Here is a 25,939-nt window from a genome sequence, read left to right as displayed (position 1 = left end):
ATTGAATTCTCTTTCTTTTTTACCGAGTGAAAATATTTGGTAGTTACTTTTGCTTAAATTGAGTGTCATCAAATTTGATGTATTCCATTCATGTAGTTGATTTAGAGCTTTAAGAGCAGAATTTTGAATTTTGTCTCTATGTCTGTAAGATCCGGAAGTCCACAAAACTATATCATCTGCAAATAGTGCTGTTTTCATGTTTGATTCCTCTAATAGGGAGGGTAAGTCATTTGTATAAATATTGAATAAAGTTGTGCTGAGGACAGCGCCCTGAGGTAGACCTCGATATGTTTGTCTGTAACTAGAAAGTGAGTTATTGAATTTAGTGGCAATGAATCTTTGACTAAGGAATTCTGATATCCATCTGAACATATTGCTGGAGATAACTAATTTCTGGAGTTTTAGTAATAATTTATTTCTCCAAACAGAGTCATATGCTAACTGAAAGTCAATAAATATTGCCAAGGTATCGGCTGCAAAAGGGTATCTGTCGGATACAGGGGGGAGAGCCATTAATCCTTCCCATTGAAGGCTTTAAGGAACCCACCTGGACAAATACCCAATGTCCCATCCCTACCTTCCCGTGGTGCAGCTGTTAGTAAGCATAATTTTACGAGCTGAACTAAAGGGTGGGGCTATTCATCCATTAGCACTGGTCAGCTTGATGAGTTAATGACTGAATTTGGTATAATTTTCCTCTATCCAATACCTAATTCCCTCTTTACCCTTTCCTATCCAGTCCTCTGACTGAACTCTTACTTTCTTCGACCCCAACGGCATTAGAGCATTTGAGGCCTAGGGGTTCGTTTCCCTTTCCTTCCTCCCCTTTCTACTTTTCTGTTCCTAGTGCTGACCTGCTATGGCACTAAAATCGTCCTCCAGTGGCTTAAGGAGGGAAAGCTGGTGATCAACAAGATCTCCCATCTAGGTCCAATGGACCCGTCGACCAACAGCAGGTGTGGTCCTCCAGACATTCTGGGGGTTGTGTGTGAATGAAGTAGCCACCAAAACGTTAAAATATGTGTTCACTTAAATCGGCTACAACTTGCCATTTAACTCCAATATGAAATGAGTACCAATAAGGTAAAATTATCCGGAGGTAAAATAGTCCCCCAATCGGATCTCCGGGCGGGGACTACTTTAATGGTACAGAATCAACTAAACATCTTACAATGGAATGCTGGCGATATAACATCAGCCAAGAAGACTGAATTAGTCAATATACTCTCAGATAATAATATAGATATCTTCCTTATCCAAGAAGCAAATCTTAATGCTGTTCTAATGTGAACTTTACTGAATGAAAGTGAGCTGTCTAATGCTCTAACGTTGGCGTCCCTTTAGCCTGTGTTAGCTGTCCATACCAAATAACATGAAACCTTCCCATGCTTGATCCAGGAGAAATATACATACTATTTCTTTGGCTGTTGTATTCAATCTCTAACAGTAAAAAACAGGTGGCATTTACCTGAGCAATACCTGTTGCCTGTTTCCTAGCAAATGCTCTGCATAATACAACTGCTCAGTTCTAAGCAGCGCTTAGTAGTGGTCGGCAAAGATTACGTCATATAAAATGCAGCCTACAATATACAGCCTCATGGTCTAGTGGTCAGAGCTTCTGGCTATAGTTCATGAGGTCCCGGGTTCTATTCCCGGTTAGAGCACAGGAATTTTTCCTTAAAGGGGATTATTCCTGTGTTCGTCCATGGTCTGGAATTTAGGTTAAAGTTTAGATTTAAGACCTTTCCTGGCACTCCATTATCATAATCATCCTATCACATCATCAGGGTAATGTAACTCCGCCTTCCAGGCGCCCCAACCTCAGAAGTGGGTTACAATTAAGCCACAGCCAGGAGAGAAGACCAGAAATGTCGAAAAGACAACCTGGTGGCATTGTATAAAAAAAAAAAAATATATATATATATATATACAGCAAAGGGAAAGTTAGGAGGGAAAGGATACCCAAACTGCTGAATGTTGAATGGACAAGTGATGGCTAAAGGGAAGAAGATCATGCCTTACCCCTCTGCCCTGCTTGTGTATTAATGGGTCGACTCGCGAGTCACAAAATGCCGACCACTGACTTAGCATTACACTGGGCCAGCCAGAAAGAATTTATTTTTTACTTGAATTTCTCTCCTATATATATATATGTATATATATGTATATATATATATATATATGTATATATATGTATATATATATATGTATATATATATATATGTATATATATATATATATATATATATATATATATAAATTAGAATTTGTAGAGGATAGAAGTGGTGTTGGGGAGGGGGAAGTTTTCTCGGAGTACTCTCGTTATTTTCTTCATCATTCCAGCAGTTCCCCATTGTCATCTCATTATCACATTGCATGAGGAAGTGCCTGATCTCCCAACCTTTAGGAACAAGATGTAGTTTTTATACATAAGCCTCGTCTCTCTCAACAGTGTTATGTCACTTCGAAACAAGGGCGTGTGTACATGCCCAATAAAACTTAAAATTTATGTTTTTAAGCCATTTCTTCATCCACCACAAGGAAATCATAATTTTGCAACTTGTTTGATAAATACATTCTTTGTGTCTTTGTGTTTACCAAACAGGATCTGCACAAACTTATGAATTAATTATATTTCTTTTTTTTATACGTCTTGATTACACAACTTTTAACACTACATCACTTTGGAAAATGTATTGTGTGTCTTTCATGTGTTAAATTTCATGTTACCGGTACCTTGTTTACATTTTTCGGCCTGCCATTGGCTATCATCAGAATTGGTTGTTGCTGGTCTTAGCGCCTTTTGTTTTGTTTCCTGTGTGTTTGTGTAGTGTAATGTGGAGTCAAAGAGTGTGTGTGTTCTGAAATTGAGTTGTGTGCTGTTACTCCGAGTGAAAGAACTTATTTCATGGCTGTGCTGTGTTTAACCACGGCAGCAAATGAAAGAAGTTTGCTGCTCCTTGACTGCGCCTGGTCATATGCAAATCTATGGACGCGATCACAAATTTGGGTGAAATGTGTTGCCACTCCCACCACTTGGCCCTAATCTAGCTTCATCGATTATCACATGTTTAATAAACTCATAGTCTACACACAAAACAGAGTTTGAGAATGATGGCTCCTGAGTGGTAGAAATGGATGAGTATAGGCCATTCAGTATCTTGTGAAACCTATCTGTGCGTGGGGGGAAGGAAAAAGAAGCTGTGCTTCGACTTGCAGCTATAGCTATCTCACTCACACCCACTCTATAAGGCTCTTACTATGAGTTATGGCGCACGAATGCATTTATTTGGTTTCACGAGATAACAAATGACCTACAGCTTTAAAACACATGTCCCAGTACATATGCCCTTGTTATGACGTGACATCAGTGACTCGAGGATTGTACAAAAATTATATTTTGTTCGTAAAAAATGTTGCTGTTGTTTTCTAATGCCAGGCATTTGAAAATAAAGTCATTTGACCTCTTGCACTCCAATATTTTTCAAAGATATTGTCATGGTTAGCCACTGACGCACAGATTTTGAGATGTTCTGAATCCATTTCTTGATAAGTGAAAATGGCAAGTTGTAGCCGATTTAAGTGAACACCATATTTTAACGTTTTGGTGGCTACTTCATTCACACACAACCCCCAGAATGTCTGGAGGACCACACCTGCTGTTGGTCGATGGGACCACTGGACCTAGTTGGGAGATCTTGTTGATCATCAGCTTTCCCTCCTTAAGCCACTGGAGGACGATTTTAGTGCCATAGCAAGTCAGCACTAGGAACAGAAAAGTAGAAGGGTAGGAAGGAAAGTGAAATGAACCCCTAGGCCTCGAATGCTCTGATACTGTCAGGGTCGAAGAAAGTAAGAGTTCAGTCAGAGGACTGGATAGGAAAGGGTAAAGAGGGAATTAGGTATTGAATAGAGGAAAATTATACCAAATTCTGTCATTAACTCATCAAGCTGACCAGTGCTAATTGATGAGTAGCCCCTCCCTTTAGTTCAGCTCGTAAAATTATGCTTACTAACAGCTGCACCACGGGAAGGTAGGGATGGGACATTGGATATTTGTCCAGGTTGGTTCCTTAAAGCCTTCAATGGGAAGGATTAATGGCTCTCCCCCTTGTATTCGACAAATACCGTTTTGCAGCCTCGTAAAAAATGTACTCATATTGTAAAATAACGAAGTTGTAGAATAAAAAGCGATTTTTTTATGTGCATTATATTTGGCATGACCCATGTATGTATTAGTAATTAGGTCTGTTTTGTTTACAGAAGAAAATGCTCAGCTTCAGAAAGTAATGGCAGGCATTATAGATGAAGCCGGAAGCAAAGTGAAGGAAGAAGTAGAACATATGAAACAGCAATACAACAAGAAGCTTAAAGTTCTGCTGCACGATATGAAGAAGCTGGAAGATGTAGGTAACCAGGTTTCATTTCTTTCATATTAAGTCATAAATTAAATGAGATTATCTATAGAAAGACAATAACATTCACTTATTGTGTTATCATGAATGTAACATATTAAAAAAACTACCGGATTTGCAGTATAAATTGCTTTAGTCACTGTTATTTTTACTAATGCCTATTATCACGCTTGCCATTAGTCTTAAGGTTCATGAGTTCAAGTCTGGCAGAGGGCAGTCGATTTTGAAGTATGAAAGAAATTCTTAGCATAGTATTTTTCAGAAGGAAAATAAAACGGGGATCTGAATAGTAGATTTATATTACGTTAAGGAACCTTGTCCCTGAAAGAGTTTCAAGCAGCCACTGACCATATTTTGTGTATGTAAAAATTCACTTGGCTGTATTCACCTGACATTCTATTTTACAAGAGATCCATGTAAGTAATACATAACATATAAATAAGGTCTCAATATAAAATAATTTTAGAATGACTAGGAATCAGTTTAACAGAACATTGACAGCTGGAAACATTTAAGGATTCTTCTAACTTGTCCAAATATGTTTTATTCAATAGAATGGGACTAGAAGTTTAATATAAAATGCATTACTGTATATACATTTGCTATGGAATTTTTCTTTAAGATATCTCAATTATTAATTTTTATATATTGTAACTACATGTTTATTATAAACCTCTTGTAATTTCAGTTTTTTTGGGGGGAGGCAGGGATTTTCCTGAACTTCTTTTATAAATCTAACTTTGTTTTCTAGCAACTAACTCTTCCTTTTATTGTCACACATGATTGATAGACAGATACTGAGTGATGTACAACTGTTTTCAAATGTTTGGAACATGTCCTGTAAGAAAGACAGAGCATGTCGGCTCTGTATTTGCCTGGGCTGTGTGAATTTGCTGTCTTACCGTTAAGTCCTGTAACCTCGAGACCACTGATAAAGAGAGAAATGATTAAAATGTATTACTATATTGAAAGTTGTAAGACAAATCATGTGAAGTTAAAATTAAATTTTATTATGTAGCAAAGCAAACAAAAATACGCACAATTCAAACTCGATGTACAATTCAGAATTAATTTATATGTAATTAAATGTAATTTTGTCAGAACATTTGCATAATTACATACAAACCAGAACTGCATATAACTGGCTTACATATAACCCAGGTTCTACTATATTCCTATTTACCAAATGAATGGTACATGGGAAAAACGATCAAGGTCCATCAAAAATCGAAATTGAGTTAATAATGCTATCTTATAGTGGAAAGGAAGTACTATCATGTGGTCTAGCTAGTAATAAGAAATCATCGTTCTTGACATTTCACTACGTCAATTTCTATTAAATACACACATAACTAAGTATTAAGTGATGAAAGAGTGATGGAACGGAGAAAATTCTCTCCGGCACCGGGATTTGAACCCGGGTTTTCAGCTCTACGTGCTGATGCTTTATCCACTAAGCCATGCTGGATACAACCCCGACGCTGGTCAGAATCGTCTCAGATTAAGCTCCATCTCTTGGGTTCCCTGTAGTGGCCGCCCTCTGCACTACGTCATAGATGTCTATGAACGCAGGACCGAAGTCCATACATGTGTTGAGGTGCACTCGAATGAGTGACTGGTTGGCCGGGATCCGACGGTATAGGCGCCGTCTTAAATCACAAAGTTCCATCACTCTTTCATCATATGATGACGCAGAATATCTGCATGGAAATATCATATGTACTTTGGTACATCAAAATATATATAAGTATTAAGTGCTTAAACTTTAAAATTCGTTTTTCTCGAAACTTTCTAAAATGGACCTTGATCGTTATTCCCGTGTACCCTTCAAATGATATGTCACTACACTAACACATGTAAAATAATGTTATCATCATCCTATATTGTCATTTATTTCTACGCACTGAATTATAAACCACTGTAGTTGTTTTGTTTAGTCAACTGTTCGGAGACAGGTTTGAATCTCACAAGTGATACCAAGAAGGCACCACTTATGAGGCAACTAGGCCAGGAGATAATGGGGTAGGGTGGCCAGTTCCTTTCCTCCTCCTCCATTGCATAAATCACTGACTAGCTACATATTTTCAAGTGAGCTGTACTGCCTGATATTTTTTTTTTTTCATTTCATTTATTGTATTCCATAGATCTTACATTTAGCAATGAAGTTTTAAGATGTGGAACAAGTCAAAATTTTGCAAGATTACAATTGCAATTTTTTGGCGAGATGTAGTGATAGATGTGCATATCAACCAGAACCTCAATCAGAGGATAATTTTGGGGGTACACTAGCTGAAAAGATTGAATACCATTGCATAAGACCACCGAATATGACACATGACATTTCACAACCTAAACAATTAAAAATGGATTTACCGTTTCGAAAACATGAATCTGCATTTTAAATGTCTTCTCCATTTGATGATGGGGAATGTAGCATGTTGAAATTTATTTTCTGTTGTGTCAAATAGAATCTGTTCAGTGCCATAAAGTAGTCTACAAATTTAGATAGTTGTTTATCAGTCATGTCATTATGTCATGAAATGTTTTTTTAAGGAAAACAAAGAAAAAGAACAAATATTGCAGAAAGAGATATTTGAGAAGCGCACATTAGAAGGAGAACTGCAGAAACTACAAATGGAATCGCCACTGCGTGAAAGAGACATGGGCGAGAAGATGGCAAGGATGTACACTGAACTGGCAGATGTGCGGAACCACAATATGCATTTAGGACTGGAGAAGGAGGACCTGCGCAGTCAGATGGACAGACTGCACAGCAGGTAAGACTGCCTGTGATAAACGTAGAGTAGTTGAACTAAATATAAAACTGTGAACCATGCCATGCCATCATTTATGAACATGACTTGGGCTCTTATTATTATATATATTATTTTAATGTACCGAAGTACATATGATATTTCCATGCAGATATTCTGCGTCATCATACGATGAAAGAGTAATGGAACGGAGAAAAATTCTCTCCGGCACCGGGATTTGACCCTGGGTTTTCAGCTCTACGTGCTGATGCTTTATCCACTGAGCCACACCGGATACAACTCCGACGCCGGTTAGAATCGTCTCAGATTAAGCTCCAACTCTTGGGTTCCCTCTAGTGGCCGCCCTCTGCACTGCGTCATAGATATCTATGAACGCAGGACCGAAGTCCACACATGTGCTGAGGTGCACTCGATATGAGTGACTAATTGGCCGGGATCCGACGGAATAAGCGCCGTCTTAAATCACGAAGTGATTTACGCATATCATATATATTATTTTAATGTACCGAAGTACATATGATATTTCCATGCAGATATTCTGCGTCATCATACAATGAAAGAGTAATGGAATGGAGAAAAATTCTCTCCGGCACCGGGATTTGAACCCGGGTTTTCAGCTCTACGTGCTGATGACGCAGTGCAGAGGGCGGTCACTAGAGGGAACCCAAGAGTTGGAGCTTAATCTGAGACGATTCTAACCGGCGTCGGAGTTGTATCCGGTGTGGCTTAGTGGATAAAGCATCAGCACGTAGAGCTGAAAACCCGGGTTCAAATCCCGGCGCCGGAGAGAATTTTTCTCCGTTCCATTACTTTTTCATCGTATGATGACGCAGAATATCTGCATGGAAATATCATATGTACTTCGGTACATTAAAATAATATATATGATATGCGTGAATCACTTCGTGATTTAAGACGGCGCTTATTCCGTCGGATCCCGGCCAACTAGTCACTCATATCGAGTGCACCTCAGCACATGTGTGGACTTCGGTCCTGCGTTCATAGATATCTATGACGCAGTGCAGAGGGCGGCCACTAGAGGGAACCCAAGAGTTGGAGCTTAATCTGAGACGATTCTAACCGGCGTCGGAGTTGTATCCAGTGTGGCTTAGTGGATAAAGCATCAGCACGTAGAGCTGAAAACCCGGGTTCAAATCCCGGCGCTGGAGAGAATTTTTCTCCGTTCCATTACTCTTTCATCGTATCTCTTATTATTAGTTTCAGTCCATAAATAATGCTAACGTTGGAATGTAGGCTTTCATGGCCGGCGTTGATAGGATGTGTATTTTCTGGGCTAGAGGTCTGTCGGTGTTACAGCCGGTGCGGACTGCGGCGACAACGACAAGCAACAACATTCCCACATCTTAAATATCGACGTGCTACCAGTCTCAATGCCAGTTCCTGATACACACAGCAGATCTCTCCGCACATGCGTACCATGCCACTGAAGATGTCCACCAGAGTAGTGGACGAAACATTTGGTTCGTAACACCGACAGACCACGGCTTCTAGCCCGGAAAATACGGATCCTAATGCTAACGTTTCTCAAATCTGTAACCAGTGGCTTGGATGCAATTTGCAGTGTCATGTGGTTACATCACAGACATACAAAAAAAGCAACATTCAGTTTCAGTTTGTTCACATTCTACAGCCATGTGTAATCCTTTGGTATGGGAATTTGCATGCCACTGTAATACACAGAATTTAAATACAGCAACTTGAAATTTTAATGCACAGTCTAAAAAAAAATTTCGTTCACAAGCAGACTTTTGGATATTTCATCATGTGCTGTAACTGTACACCACAGCCCTCTAGATTTATTATTATTGAACTGCGTACAGGTTCTTTGTCCAAAGGACGATACTGCAACCAGAAAGAGCACCTATTTTTTTTGGACCTGTTATGTCTGGCTACTGCAGTCAATTGGACATAAGACCAATCGTGATTTTTCTCTGTATAATTTAGTGTAGTAGGTGACACTTCAGGTCCTACTACATTGCCCTGATGATGGAAACTGTATGCAGTTTCAAAACATTGGAGATATTAAGTTCCAACATATTGTAGAATACCCAAATGTATTCTTCTTAACACAATCACCGTGAAAGCCTAAAATCTCATAAAAATGCTGTATTTCGAAGAGTGCTATTTCAAATTAATCAACAAAAGCAGAGTTATTATAATTTGTGTTACGTTTCTTTTGCGTGCATGTGTTTTTTTTATTATATATATATATATATATATATATACCTTTGGTTGGATGATGGAACATTGGCTAAGACATACAATTTGAATTTATGTTGCACAGAGATTGTGTTTGGGACACATTTCCCGTCATCATTTCATTATTTTTTTCATTAACTATAATAAAATTGTCTTTTGTGAAACAAAGATCTATTTTCACATGATACACTACCAAAAATATTCAAAACAACAAAGCGATATATAGAATTTGGAGACAAACCTATTGGTTCTTTCAAAGTGTACTCGACTTGATTGATACCTGTTTTCAACTTGTGCATTTAATACATGTAAGTCAGCAAATATTGTTACACACAGAAGATTATAGACTAATGAGATTTTGAAACTATATGTTCCATTTTTGTCTGCCAGTGATCTTCACAATCATGATTACTAAGGTCTTTGACATAAAATAAATTTACTGCGGGTGCTAATGACTTTTTCCCCCATCTGGTGGAAGATGAACCTAGGATTTTCTCTATAGAAATATCCATCATCCATGATTGGATTGAAGCCTCATAACAATATGACTTGTCACTGTTATGGCACCGTTGAAAGAAAATCATTCTTGAATAGTGAAAAAAATCAATTCATAAGCATGATTCTGGTCACTGGTGCTGATATAAAAAAAATCTTTCATTTCATTTTATCCAGAATTGACTAAAACATTCATTGAACAGTGCATGCCAGACCTCCAGAACATAAAAATGGCTGAAAGTTGTAAATGAAGATTTATTATTATTGAACTGATCCAATGCTACCTCACCTCGTTCACAAGTTCTTGAACTATGATACAACAATCCTGCATGACCAAAGTCCGCACGTGGTCAATGACACGTCATTTCAGCTTGTTGAGAGCCTACAGGGACATGGTTTGCTGTCCAATGCTGTGCGGCCATCTTTGAAGCAGTTGTACAACTCATTTATCCATGAGGTGCTCATGGCATCGTCCCCAAAAGCCTGCTGAATATTGCGAATGGTTTCCACTTGGGTATCACTTTAGCGTTAGGCAAAATTTGATGCAATATCGCTGCTTAAGTTGTTCTGTCATTTTGCAGCAGTTGACAATCCGACAGATGCTCACTACACTTCCTCACTCATATCATAGGCTGACTACCAGCAACTGACACTTTCTGCGAGTGGGGAAAAAATTCATGCATGCGCATTAATATCCCCTACACATCTCCACCAAAGGACGTCTTCTGTGCTTCATTTATTTATGCGTCAAAAATTAAGGTTTGGTATTTTTAACACACCTCGTACATACCACACAGACTCTCTATTTAATCCATGAAGGCTATTGACGTTTTCATCATAAGTCCAGTCCTAAGGTCAATAAGTTCATCATAGTCTCTTTTGATGGTATTTTCTCCTCAAAATTTAATATAATTTGGTATCGTTTAAGACTTCATAGCTTATATCCAAGTGGTCTCTTCTTCTAAATCATCATAAAGTGTAATTTTGTGCTTATGTTTACTAAAGAGTATTGTTCCTCGCCAGTAATATCATTTTTTTTTGGTATTCTGCATTGTGAGGTTTAATGAATAGTATTCATATATTGTATGATAATTGACATTCTATTATTCTTTTCGATATAATGTTAATGAAATAATGAGAGGGTGAGAAGACCGAGAAATTGTCCATTTTAATTGAATCAATGTTAGAATTTAAAGAGGAGACATAAATTTTCTCTTCTTTGAACTTATTTTTCACTTCATTTCACACATTGAACACTTCATGGTACTAAATTTCAGCCACGAATTGGAAGTTGCTAAGATGAACATGGAACACCAGCGGTTAGCAGAACAGATCTTAACATTAGAAATGCAGCTACATGAAGAAAACCTCGCCAAAAATGAAGCAAAGAAGCACGTGGATAACTTGACAGGACAGATGTACATGCTAGAACAAGAAATTGAAAAAATTCGCCTAACAACAAGAAACGAACTACAGTGAGTAATTAAAAATACGCACATAAATCAAAACAGACGTAAATATTCGAATATTGGGACATAAGAATTCCACAAGCAAACCCACGTGGTAGCTATGAATAAAGTAATTTTACGAAATTATAAATTTTAGAAATATTGTCTTCATTTTCTTTTTTCAGAACAATGATGAATTTTGTGAAAGAATAATTCCATTTAAGATATTGTGAACATCTTGCATAAAGAGAAGGAACCTTCAAGGCTATTATGTTCTTCAAGTTTTACTATAAATTTAATTATATGAAAACAGTTCATATGAACTGGACATGTAGTAGCCTATGCATAATCCAAGAAATCAGTACCACAAAACAGGAAGATTCTTGAGAATCTCCAAGGTATGAATCTGTCATCTTTTTGAGTAACTTTTGTTATTCAGAATCTTACTAACACAACGAGTGTGGAATATTCGAATCATCATTTTCTTTAATTGGCTATTTTACGACACTTTATTCACTGCTATAGTTACCTAGTGTCTGAATGAGGTAAAGGTGATAATGCCAGCTAAATGAGTCCAGAGTCCAGTGGCGGAAGTTACCCAGCATTTGCTCTTAATGGGTTGAAGGAAAACCCCAGAAAAAACCTCAACTTGTCCCAACCAGGATTTAAACCTGGGCCACTCGTTTCATGGTCAGGCGTGCTAACTGTTACTCCATAGTGGTGGACTGAGTCATCATCATTGTCGTCATTTTTATTGACATTTTGCCGCACCTGAAGGCTCAGAGGTTGGACATCAACTAAGATACTCCCATACTGTCTTGTTCCGTGAAATAGTAACTGCAGAAATTCCATGGAGTCGGCCTCCTGGAAATGTGATAGGTACAGTAGTTTCCCTTTGCTTTCTGCACTGATGATAAGAATGATGAAATGATGGTAGGGAAATGGGAGTATCAGAGGAAACCTTTCCAGAACTGCTTTTTTCCACCACAAATTTCACTTGAAATTGGATCTCTGATGTGGAAAACTGATGCTCTGTTCCTTTATCAAACAGGATAGATTTGTTACATATGCACGAATACATTTACACGATAATAAATATCTTACAAACATGTTCAGATTAAAATGCAGCCACCACGGTGGTCTCACGGCTAGAGTGCTGGACTTATAATCCTGTGGACCCGGGTTAGATCCCCAGTGTACTCCCGATTTATAACTTGTGGTCCAGGTAACACAGGGGGTTTCTCCGTGGCATCCCAACAGATCTCCATAATCATCTTAATGCGGGTGTAGTGTAGACCAGCCTCCTATGGCGGATCCTGGGCAATGACTCTGTCGGTAAATGGGTCTATATAACTGGCTTCATATGGGTGAATGATGTAAATACCCGCCATTGATAAAAAAAAATATATATTTTTAACAGAGCCTGAATCGAAATTTTTGTCCACATTGCTACTAATATTTTAAAAGATCTTTTTTTTTTAAAAAAAAAAAGGAGGAGGAGGTGTCAGAAATAGAGTTATATGCCATTTTATTGAAATTAAAAATTGAACATGATGGATAGAAAATATTTATAAACGTGTATAATATAATTTGTTTATTGATTAGTAATGATTACCCTAAGTGTCCCTGCACCAAAAGTTTGCTGGTTCATTTCTGATTGAGAGCTAGGGTTTTACACTATAAAAAAAAAGTCCTAAGAATGGCTTCTATCAAATGAGGAAGGAAAGTCATTAGCCGCAATGTAGCATTTTTTTTTTTTTTTTTTTGGTATATGAAAGGTACTATTATTTAAGAATAGCAATGAATAACAGCAAAATTCGGTGTTCAGGTCTGTCATTATTATTCCTGGCAAGTTTAAATGAAACTTATGATTGAGAAAAACAATAAGGAGCTACAGAGAGATCCATTTAATATTTTATAGTGGCTATAGTGCATGTCGATGCTAAAAGTTATCAGCATGTATGCCATCTGCTCCTTATCAGCTAAGTCAATCTTTCAGGAAGCAGCATCGCATACCACCCAGTCACTCCAACGCAATAGCTTGGTACAGTGTTGGACAGAGAATATTTTTTAGTGGAAACGTATTTACAGAATAAAAATTCTGTAAACGTTTTCCATTTGCATTATAAAGTTCCGTCGTAAATACAAATATGGAATTTTGCATTCTGCAACTTACACACAAGCTATGCATAGTCAAATTTTTAGTGCATTACACTATTTCAGTAACAGCAAAGAAGATGAAACATTCTGAGACTAACCAAAATCACACAAAATGTTGAAAATGATAACCATCTGGTTGAATACAGGCTCCATATCTAGTCAGGAAGTTTTGAAATACACTCTGAAGTTTCTATGTACTGATAACTAGGGACTGGATTTTTATGCAATATCAAGGTGTGAAATATGTGTATATTTATGTAAGAAAAATAAGCTGAATTATGTACCAAAATATGTAAAATCATGAAAATATTTAATATCAATATCTATGCTGGTTTGTATTGTTAAGCGTAGATATTTGTAGTCTGGTACAAATTTTAATTTTCTTTTCTTCATGACGATTTTTACTGTTTCTGGTGCTCTTCCGCCGTTTCTGAATATCATCATTTCTGTCTTGTTCACATTTATACCAAATTTGTTTTTATTGCACCATTTTACCATGATTTTTATTGTTTCTTTTAACTTTGTAAGGTCTTTTAGACTCTACTACTATGTTGTCCGCTTATGCGTATGAGATTGATCCCTCCTTGATTTTTACAATACAGAGTAGTTTTATGAGAAAGGTTGCCTTTTGTTCATTCATATTTACAGTGGGCAGTAAGGGGTGAGTGCCTCTTTTACTTCCTGGAACTTAAATGTTATGTTTCGTCCTGAAATATATCCTTTCTCGGGTAGGTAAAAAGGCTTATTTCAAATTGTAAATTTCCCCAGCAACAGTTTTCTTCTTCCTTTTAAACAAGTAAAAATTAATAAAACCCCCAAATATGTAGATTTATGTAATACCAAGCCATAATATGTAAAGTGGGATAAATATGTAAAAATATGTAGTATCAAATTTTAATATATTAATGGTAATTACAAGATTCGCAAAGATTTGTTATTTATATACGGTTAGGTTGAAAGGAATATAATATGTAATTACATAAAAATCCGGTCCCTACTGATGACACTACACGAAATTTTGCGTATGAGATGCCATCTTCCTGAGATAATCTCCTAAGTGTTTTTGAGGTCTTAACTGGAATCTTGCCAGAATATAGGCTTTTATCTTTATTATTATTATTTTATTATTATTAATGCAGTAAAACTTTATTTTTTTTTATATGTATGTGTGTATGTGTATCCAATGTCTACTCACTTCACTTACGTGATTCGGATTCTGCATATTGCGGATAGATGGCAGGACTGTGAACCATTTTCAAGTTGATTTTTGAGCTGAAGAAAGATTGAGACAAAGTATATTAACAGCTTGAAAAACTTATTTTAAGAAAATTATTGCAAAAATTAATTTGTACTTGTATAGTTTTGGCGAGATTACTTATGATATGAAGGAGTAACTTTACAGAAGAATTGTGTTCACTTTTCATTTTGATCAGAATCACTATAGAAAAAAAGGTAGCCTAATTGTATAGGATACTGACATTCTTTATTTTGCTTTCAGAGATCTTCACCAGCAGAATACCCAGCAGGAGCACCGGGAACTGATGATGAAAGTGAAGGAAATTCAGAGACAGAGTGCAGCCACAGCTGAAGAGCTGCAGCATCACTTAGAGAAGCAACGCTTGATGAAGACCAAGTAAGGCATTTGTACAATAACGAAGAAAGGTTTCTTATATAATTGAAGACCTCCGCAGATTAAGGATGTATCCAACAAAACTGCAATTCATGTTTTAGGAGAAAGGAAAATAATTTCAGGGGCATATTTCATTAGGCCTATATTTACTATCACAACCATTTGACTAAAGAAGGATACAAGTTTATTCAGTCATACTTACTTACTGGCTTTTAAAGAACCTGGAGATTCATTTCCGCCCTCACATAAGCCCGCCATTGGTCCCTATCCTGAGCAAGATTAATCCATTCTCTATCATCATATCCCACCTCCTTGAAATCCATTGTAATATCTTCCCATCTACGTCTCGACCTCCCTAAAGGCCTTTTTCCCTCCGGCCTCCCAACTAACACTATATATGCATTTCTGGATTCGCCCATATGTGCTACATGCCCTGCCCATCTCAAACGTCTGGACTTAATGTTCCTAATTATGTCAGGTGAAGAATACAATGTGTGCAGTTCTGCGTTGTGTAACTTTCTCCATTGTCCTGTAACTTCATCCCTCTTAGCTCCAAATATTTTCCTAAGCAACTTATTCTCAAACATAGTTTATTCAGTAATAGAATACAATAACTTATTATTATAAATAAATAAATGCTTGAAAATTACTTTTTCCACCTACATCACATATTTCAAAAATTTAATGTTAATCCTTCTTCTGGGGAGGTCTTCAATTACAAAAGGAATACTAAAATATCCCAGATCATTGTAAAAATTATCATTGCCATCCTGTACTTGAATGCAGTGAAGCTTCGATTATTATCGTTGTCATTCAAGAAGAAAACTGTGATGGTTATTGAAATGAAGTTAATTGAATGATTTAAACCCATATTATCCTCTAATTGAGGTTCTGGCTGATATGTACCTCTATTATCAGGCAGTACATCTCACTTGATGATATGTGTCAGAGGAAGAACAATTGTTTGTATGCATTTGAAGTCTGATTAGTAGGGCTAGGATTTTGATGAAAATGCATCTTTTTTCTAGTAAGCCAGAAACATTGCTGCTTTAGTATGTATGTGTTATGTGATAAACTGAGTGTTTAAGACATATTTGTTAGGGCATTTTTTTTTGCATTTTTTGCCTGTTTCAACTCATAAGAGCATCATTTGTTTTATTCGGTCATTTTTTAGGTATTTTCATTTAATTTTGGCCATAAATCCCTGTTATTAATGTAAAATAATGTCTGTTTCCTTTGATATTTTGTCCGTTAATAGCCATTATTTTGTATACTATTTTAATCAGTTTTCTACACAAATATTGCCATTTTAACGTAGTACACTCCACATAATGGATTAGTCCAACCATCCCTTCAATATAGACTCCTCTATACCTGCTAATTCCAGATAAGAGTAGCCTTGTGGTAGACTGCACGGAAACTAAAAGTAAAGTAAATCCATGGTGCTACAGCCCATGAAGGGCCAAGACCGACCAGCTGACTGCTGACCTCACGTCGACATGTCGATGCAGAGGTGAACGATCATACATGGAAACTACATCAGATAAAATAATTAATTAAAGTGTACTACTTAGAAAAAATTATGTAAAATTTAATTTAATTACTAGTCTAAATATTAAGTCGTACAAAACCTCTTTTCCTACAAAGGCAATTATGTAAGATCAATTTTTAGGGCATTTTTGAAAGATTTTTAGGTCATAAATGCATTGTTTTTAGGACATTTTTTCATGATTTATAGGTCATCAAAATCCTAGCCCTACTGATTAGTGTAACATGTAGCTAATCGGTGATGTATGCAATGGAGGGGGAAAGGAACTGGCCACTCTACCCCATTATCTTCTGGTCTAGTTGCCTCATAAGTGATGCTTTTTGGTATCACTTATGAGGTTCAGACCTGTCTTCGGACAGTTGACTAAACAACAAAAAAACCCATATTATAGGAATAAATTGTGCCGAAAATAAAACCTAGTCTTTCTTTTCGGTTATGCATTTGAACAAAACAAAAAAACTATGCATTATAAGAAAGTCATTCCTTTACTCCATAACAATGATTTAATTTCATAAAAAATTATTAAATCCATTACATAACGGAACAACTTAATAAGGTAAATACTCCAACACTCAGATATATATATATATATATATATATATATATATATATTAGCCTGAGGCTAATTGTGCTTACCACTCCTGTTTTGTGAAGATATTTATTGCTGAATGAATGATCGCGCTCTTGTACAAATACAGCATGCTGCACTGTGAACTTAACCAGGGCTATGGTAATGATGATGATATTTGAATAAATGATGGCAAAATGAATCCGAGATCCAACACCGAAAGTTACCCAGAAATTCTGCTTTGAGGAAAAACCTCGGAAGAAACCAACCAAGAGTTGAACCTGAGGCCACTCGTTTTACAGTCAGACATATTAACCATTACTCCACAATGGTGGACTAACACTCAATACACAGAATCTCGTGTTTTTTTTTTTTTTTTTTTTAATTTTTATTGGGTTATTTTACGACACTGTATCAACATCTAGGTTATTTAGCGTCTGAATGATATGAAGGTGATAATGCCGGTGAAATGAGTCTGGGGTCCAGCACCGAAAGTTACCCAACATCTCGTGTTTCAATGGTGTATGTTCCATTTTCATAAAAAAAAAGTCATTACGAACTTTCATTACCAATACTTTGGAAAACGTATTGTGTCTTTCTCGTGTTAAATTTTACATTATCTCATTAACATGTTTCAGCCTGTTATCGGGCATCTTCAGAACTGGTTGCTCCTAGTCTTGTCGCCTTTTGTTTGTGTTTCCTGTGGGGGTGTGTTTGTGCAGTGTAATGTGGAGTCAAAGAGTGTGTTTTGAAATTGAGTTGTGTGTTGAGAATTTCATTTGAATGTGTTTTTTTCTGTCATATATGTGTAATCAAGATGTATATATGTACCAATACTTCACTAATTATTTTTACAGACACTGATAATTTTGCAAAGTTTATATATCTGTGTGAATTTTTTTTATCAGTGATTACTCTAAACACTGTACGCAAAATTGGAAGATATGGTTCATGTCTTACAATCTTTAATAATATTTAATTTAGCTTCTAAAGAAGTAATGAACACTCTTGTATCCCTCTATTGTTTGTGCTCTTGTAGCACTTTTTGAGCCATTTTGCATAAAATAAAATCATCACTCTAGTTGCAACATTCAGTGAACTTCACTGATAGCTACTCTTCAGTAATCACTTATGAAGACTATGACCTAACTGAAGTTAGACATGGTCGTATGACTCTCATTACGAAACATTCGAGCACATGACTGGATGCTGGAGATTAATGTTAATCGTTCAGAAAAAAGTTGTTAACTAATGCAGAGTTCTTGGCAATAAAACCAATTAACTCTCTTGCCTTCCAAAATTTCTCACACAGTCGGTTTAAAGGAAAGTGCTAGACATTGCTGAAGATGGTTCTGATTCATTCCTTCCTGAATACTGCACAATGGAAATAATTCCAATTTTGTTAAAGTATTTCGACAGTCATGTCTTGTGAGTAATTGAAAGGATGCAACTGCACTTTTCCTTGGGTATTGAGGAATTATAGAAATTCACATCTTTCATTACTTGAAATTTCGTGGAAATGGTATGATATTATAGGGGCACGATTAAATTGTGAATAAAAACATGGAGTATCGGTATAAAAATCTGTTGATATGGGGATAAAAGTGGTGAAAATAATGCTAAGTGTAGTTTTATGTGCCTGTACCTGAAGCTTTCAGTAATCAATAAATTTAATTATTGAAATTATAGAGCAATTTAATACCAGTACATTACTGTTACTAAATCTACGTATTACTCTGTGAAAAGATTTATTAAATCTACATACTTAGACTTCAACAAACAAAATTTGATAACACAATCCCAAGGGAAAAAATGGAACTCTCTGCATCAAAATCCACAGTTAATTCCCGATTTACCACGAAAATCGTCTGTAGCTGCATTTAGATTGGCAACAGGCCATGATTGTTTGGCCAAACACCTGCATAGAATTGGAATATATCAGTCCCCTAACTGCCCATTGTGCAACTCAAACCAAGAAATGGATTCGGAACACCTCAAAATCTGTGCGTCAGTGGCTGGCCATGATAATATCTTTGAAAAATATTGGAGTGCAAGAGGTCAAATGACTTTATTGTCAAACGCCTGGCATTAGAAAACAACAACAATATTAAAAATATTTCAATTGAAATATGAATGTAGGATGTCAGGAGTTGGGGAGTGAAAAATAATTGGTGTTATGTTTGTTGACATGCGGAGTCTTTCTGTATGGAATGAGGATGTCATCATTCTCGTATAATCCTCATTTTGAGGATTATGAATTCCTTCTTACAGGTGCCCCACCTCAGAATTGAAATTTAACTCTGCTAGATTAGTGGAAGTTTAGAAAAGATATTTACAAAAAAGTCGACCTGGTTGGCGTGTTGGTATAGCACTGGCCTTCTATGCCCAAGGTTGCGGGTTCGACCCCGGGCCAGGTCGGTGGTATTTAAGTGTGCTTAAATGCGACAGGCTCATGTCAGTAGATTTACTGGCATGTAAAAGAACTCCTGCGGGACAAAATTCCGGCACATCCGGCGATGCTGATATAACCTCTGCAATTGCGAGCGTCATTAAATAAAACATAACATTATAACATTATTTACATAATCATATCTCAAAGCACTGAAATAGTAATATACGTTACAAGAGCGGTATGTTGACGTTTTCATGGTCGAGGAAAAGATTGAAAAAGCGAAACGTAGTTGAGCTTTTTTAATTTCCGAAAACATGAAAACAAACATACCGCTCGTGTATCGTACATTATTTTGTGCGAAGATCGTTTATTACATACCTGAAAGACGAATTTCTAATTAGTTGCAATGAAATCTCCATGTTGGTTTCTGTTTAATGACGGCAACTTCGGAAAACCAAAATATCTTTCTTCAACATTGTTGCTATAAAATGTTTTCTGTGTTTACTATACTCCAGCAGGCCGTGATATACGTCTGTCTTTTTTTTCCCCCAGTCTATAAATGCGAACTTAAAACAAACGGTAAGGTTATGTAATGATTTATTTTTCATTTTAATATTTTAACAATATTATTTATGTAACATATTGCAGTAATAACATCGGCATCTGGAATCTTGTTGATTTTTTCATGGCTTCCTTAATGTTACTTGTATCAGGAATGCAATAAGTTTCGTGGAGTAGTAGACTTTACTTAATTTTTGCAAATATTTAAAAACAATAATTAACATTGCAATTTAGGTGAAATTGCAGTGATAAGTTTCCAATTTATAATTATTACTATGTTAAACGTCTCTAAAAATAATATGTTAAAAGCCTAAAGCAGTAAAATGGATGTCGCGCTTAAGCGGTAAGAAGAGGTAAATTGTTATGTGTGTTACGTTGGGAATACTGAATGTGGTATTTCACACTTACCGCGTATTGGTTCTGTGCGGAAAACAAGCAAATACGCATGATCTCGCACAAACAATTTCCATGCCCTCTATTCTTGAGAATGGAACACTAGTAGTAGTTGAAAAACTACACAATTCAACCATTGTGGAAGCTTTAAATCTCATGCTTGTTCACTTGACTGACAAATTCTCATTGTAGTTGATGTGCATGTTGCGTTGTAAATTAAGAAAAGAAAACTTTACTATGTTGCAGGTATCAGAAAGCAGTGAAGACCATTACAGATCGCTTTGTGAAGAGGATAGAAGAACTGCGTTCTCAGGCAAACAGCCTAAAAGATGTGAACAAGAAATTGGAGAAAGAGTTACGAGAAATGCGAGCTAAAATAAACCACAAACATTCACTTAAGGAAAACACGTGAGCTTATAACACAGTGAACAGAAAATGTTCTATCTCAACTTTCTGTCTTTACTTTTGTTTTAAGTGATGAATGGACATATGGACAGTGAAATATACCTAACAGTGTACCTTCTGTTTCAGAGTAACAGAAAACGATTGCAGTGCTCCGTAAAAATGTTACCTTAGCCAAATATCTACTTCCATTAGCTGAAATTACTGCCGATCAGGGATAACAATATGGACAACCTGCAAAATCATGCTATTGCAACATAAAATTGTGGCTCACATGTGTGAACAAAAGAGCAGTGGTGCTAAGTTATGGTTTCGAATTCAAGTAAAGTGTTTTTTATTGATTATGTAAATATTTTTTTTGTAATTTAATACATTTTTACTGAAAACTAATACAGCAAGGCTTTTTCATTTTTTTGTTCATCTTCCATCCAAAGCAGTAAATGTGATTAAAGAATTAAGTGATCTATTCCATTTGTATGCTCAAATGTCTTGTAGCCAGTTATCAGAAGAATGCAAATATAATATTTAATTTATAAATCTTCTCACCATTTGTGAGCTGCCACAAGGGACAAAGAGTACTTAACCGTATAAATGTTTACAAGTTCATTGAACCATTGATTTCGTTTTAACAATGAAACTCCTACAAGTACATAGCTGCAAATACAGATGGGTTTGATTACAGCTGGACACCTCGCTTGTATCTACTTCTTTAACATGAATAGGGTGAAGTTAAGTAAATGATCAATTTCCATTTGACAGTATTCTCTGTCCTACAAATATGATACCAAATAACTGACATCTTCTGGTGTTCAATGAATCATATCCGTAGATTACATACCAAGGAGCCATTTTTCTAGCTTACAGACCCATAATTTCCATTATAAGGTTATGTTTCTTGTAAGAATATAGTACCCTATTAATAAATCAATCATAGTCTGTTTTGGTGGATTCACTGTTCTGGATTCCTAATACCACACATTTTATATCAAAGACATAGTCGTCCTGGATAGTGTAGCTGGTGTAGTGCTGGCCTTCTGTGCTCGAGGTTACGGGTTCGATCCCAGACCAGGTCGATGGCATTTAAGTGTGTTTAAATGCGACAGGCTCATGTCAGTAGATTTACTGGCATGTAAAAACTCCTGCAGGACAAAATTCTGGCACACCAGCGATGCTGATATAACCTCTGCAGTTGCAAGCGTCGTTAAATAATCAATCAATCAAACTCCTGTATCTCCTCATGAGGAGCATAGGGCATTCACAAAGTGCCTCCATCGGACCCTATATGAAGCCAACTTCTTCACTTTGCTCCATGTTTTCCCCTCCCTAGCAATTTCCTCCAAAATTGTTCTCTTCCATGTATTTTTTGGCCTTCCTCTTGTTCTACTATCCTGGGGGTTCCAATCCAAAGCCATTCTTTCTACTGCTCCATCTTCTTTCCTGATTGTGTGCCTTATCCAATTCCACTTTCGTCTTTTGATTTCTATTGTGATTTCTTTCTGATTTATCTTCCATAGTTCTGAGTTTGTGATTATATCTGGCCATCTAATTTTTTTAATTCTTCGTAAACATCTATTAACAAATATGTGTGTGTGTATCTAATGCTCTGGATTTAACAATGAAGTCATCATCCTTCTTGCTTCCCAATATTTTGATGGAAGGTCCACAAATGTTTGCAGTTTATTTTGTATAATTTTACTTGTTTTTCATGTCTCATAGCCATATAATAAGACTGATTTCACATTACTGAAAAAGATTTTAATTTTTGTAGATCTAGATATAATATAAGATTCCATATTGAGTACAACTGGACAAATGCACTATTTGCATTTTTTATTCGGTTCTTTACATCCTCCAAGGCTCCACCATCCTTGTCAATTACACTACCCAAATATTTAAATTCTTGAACAGTATCAATGTTATTATTATTTATTATAACATTATCTGTCTTTTTACTATTTAATCTCATTTCTTTAGTTTTCTTTACGTTTATTTTCATATGAGCCCCTTTTATTACTTCTAATAAAGTATTAACTTTATTCTGCATATCACCAAACAGTTATCATTAGCGAAATCCAGATCTTCCAAGGTATCGTTTAATCCCCATCATACCTCTTCTAACATTGCAAACAGACCTTTCCATAAATTCATTCATAATAATCAGAAATATGATCGGAGAGAGAATACAACCCTGTTTCACTCTGCATGTAGGCCTAGTTGTTATATTTTCTGACAGCATACCTTTATGTATAACATTACAAGTATAATTTTCATACATAAGTTTAATTAGCCTACAGATTTCTTCGTTAAATAAACCATAATTTAAATTTTCTAAGACATAATAAATCACATTTACTCATTACCTGTGAGACAATCTCTTCTGGATCCAGTGATGAAAAGGCAGGGAAATTCTCCTTTTTTTTTTTGAGGATGTTTTACAATTGTTTTACTAGAAACAAAGGGTTTATTGAATATTTTGTCTAAGACATGGAGGAAAATTTCATAGTTTTAAAGGAACTTGAACAGTTTTAAATTTCCGCAATTAAAAAATCACGAAGTGCACCTTATTTGTATAAAATTCTACCTAGCCACTTTCTAAGATGTGACACTACAGTATATTATTATTCTAAGCCTGTCTTGTCATTCAAAGATCAAGGAATAGATTAAATGATCACGTACACTGTGTACTGAAAGAAACAGTAACTGAAGTTCATGTCGTATACTCAACAGGCACCAAAGAATAAACATTCTGGATGAAGAGCATTTAGTGTATGCAAGAAATAAAGATAAACACACACACACACGGACCCACAGATAATTATTATAGAAGATACTAAAAGAAAAGAACAATTTTATGAGCTTAGTGAAATAACTGACTTATATTTAATTTATCATTATTTTACTGTTGAATTTTAAGGGTATGGTCTCATGGACATTACAATTTAAATATTCTGTATACCAGTGGTTCCCAACAGCAAGTGACTTGAAAGGGGTTCGTGGCACCAAGGTATGTTTTCAGACAGTATGTTAACTAAGCTTAACTTTATCATGTTCTCCGATTTTTATCAGATTACTGAAATATTTTTTGTTTTTCTCAGACTTTTGAGACATAGAGTAAAACAAAAATGAGTTCGCCTGGAGAGTTTCTCTTGGCTTGCAAGTCGTTACCTCTCCAATATTTTTAGTTTTCTTAAATTCTAATCTTCAGAGTCCAACTTTAACTGTGCTACCGATATTATAGTATAATTAAGCAGCTGTACACTTTCCTTTTACTCTCAATGCGACAATGCGATAACAAAACAATATCCGACTTCCACAAGATGTTTAAGAATAAACTTCAGAAAAGATTTACCAACTAAAGTTTTTTTAACAACAAATTTCACTGTAAAATGAAAATGGAAAAAAGGGGGAAGAGAGAAAGAGAGAGACAGAGAAAATGCCGCCACTGTGTTCACACACTTAGTTACTATGGGCAGCTAATTTTTTATATTTTGTCTATGTGCTATGGAGATCTGTGTGCGCAGTTTGAGGTAAACTTTCAACATAATTTATTAACAGTTCCCTTGTAAAACAAAAAGTGAGGCTTTGAAATATTTCGCATGGTTTGTATAGATTTTATTTTAGAATAGAAAAAGTAGCGGTGCAGACCTTATATTTTATATCTGCCTCTGTGCAACATCACATTTGTGGTGAGGAGGAGAGGAGTTACCAATTGAGGTTGTAATGCTTTTTAACCCATTAATGCCCAGATGAAAAAAGTAATTCATAATCATATAATTTTATAATATTACAATTGTTACACAAAAATTACAGTTTTTTCTCTTCCGGTATAGTAGATATGATCAGTATGATGTAACATACGCTGGGCAGTTACAGTATCAGTTTCATACAAATACTTAATAGGCCCCTACAATGTAAAAAAGGAATTTTGAACTAATATTTTAACGATATATCCATGTCTAATTACTTTAATTATTATTTTAGATACTTCAACAACATTTTTTTTCGGTTTTCTTCATTTTATATATTTTAGAAAACAATTATCAAGATGAAGATCAACATTACAATAGACACAACAAAATTTAGCACATTTCCCACGGTAAGCACATCTGCGCCGAGTGCTTTACCAGACAACTAGGTGATCAATTCTATAATAACGTGTTTCATTAAGAACTTTGTTTCTCCCTTTAGGTGTTACAGTCTTAGAAATGCCCATTAGTGGTGTTGCAAGCAATGACTTTACAATTTGTCTTGTGAATTCCAGCAAAGATATTGCCTTCTGATATTGTCTGTACAGCATCCACAAGTTGACTACTGATCCGTTGATATAAAATCTGATAAGTGGCCAGTACCATTTTTGGGCCATAGTTGAAGTCGATAGAGTCCTCTCAATTTGCCAAACATGTCCACACCACCTATACACGCATTATACATTTTTATAACTTTCGGTTGTTGAACAATGATTTTTCTCTTATCCTTAGTTCTCCACCGTGAGCATGAGCCTAAAGAAACTACATCTAGTGTTGCTGCATTTGTTGCTATAGTGACCTGAGCATTGTCAGTCCATCGTCAGATTACTATAATATGTGTCTTTGATGGCATGGCATGGCAAGTACCTCTAACGGATTTTTTTTTCAGATCCTTTGGAGGTGCCTTTTCAATTCAATCAGCTGTTATATTTCAAAAGCACGTGATATTTACTGGTGAAAATTTTTACAATAACCCAAAGGAAGTGAAATAATTGTCTATAAACAGTTTACTGTCATCAGGTAGCAATCCAACACAAAGCATCTATGTAATAGCATTTCCTAGAGTCACCCCTGGTTCTCGTTCGACTCTCCCTGTATACGGTTCGAATTTTATAAGGTACCCTGCAGGCGTCATCAAGAACGAAGGCTTATACCCAATTCTGATTGTTTTTCATTGTATGAATTG

The 25,939-nt window shown here is 35.9% G+C and overlaps 1 protein-coding gene across 9 annotated transcripts in view; it reads left to right on the top strand.

Moving 5' to 3' along the window:
• LOC138709364 (sodium channel and clathrin linker 1) overlaps positions 1 to 21,397 on the top strand; it is a 42,443-nt gene extending 21,046 nt beyond the window's left edge. For 7 of the 9 annotated variants that reach the window (XM_069840088.1, XM_069840087.1, XM_069840091.1 and 4 more), the window contains 6 exons: positions 4,264 to 4,406; positions 6,969 to 7,192; positions 11,182 to 11,379; positions 15,011 to 15,145; positions 20,852 to 21,013; positions 21,137 to 21,397. In XM_069840088.1, coding sequence (XP_069696189.1) covers positions 4,264 to 4,406; positions 6,969 to 7,192; positions 11,182 to 11,379; positions 15,011 to 15,145; positions 20,852 to 21,013; positions 21,137 to 21,167 — 893 coding nt within the window. In that variant the 3' untranslated portion in view covers positions 21,168 to 21,397. Of the gene's footprint in view, positions 1 to 4,263; positions 4,407 to 6,968; positions 7,193 to 11,181; positions 11,380 to 11,537; positions 11,751 to 15,010; positions 15,148 to 20,851; positions 21,014 to 21,136 lie in introns of those variants that run through there. The other 2 variants (XR_011334919.1, XM_069840094.1) reach the window with 2 other exon arrangements.
• Positions 21,398 to 25,939: the final 4,542 nt, after the last annotated feature.

The sequence above is a fragment of the Periplaneta americana genome, chromosome 11 (assembly GCF_040183065.1).
Source record: "Periplaneta americana isolate PAMFEO1 chromosome 11, P.americana_PAMFEO1_priV1, whole genome shotgun sequence".
Lineage (NCBI taxonomy): Eukaryota > Metazoa > Arthropoda > Insecta > Blattodea > Blattidae > Periplaneta > Periplaneta americana.
The sequence above is the reverse complement of the archived record's forward strand: the minus strand, read 5'-3'. Positions and strand labels throughout refer to the sequence as shown.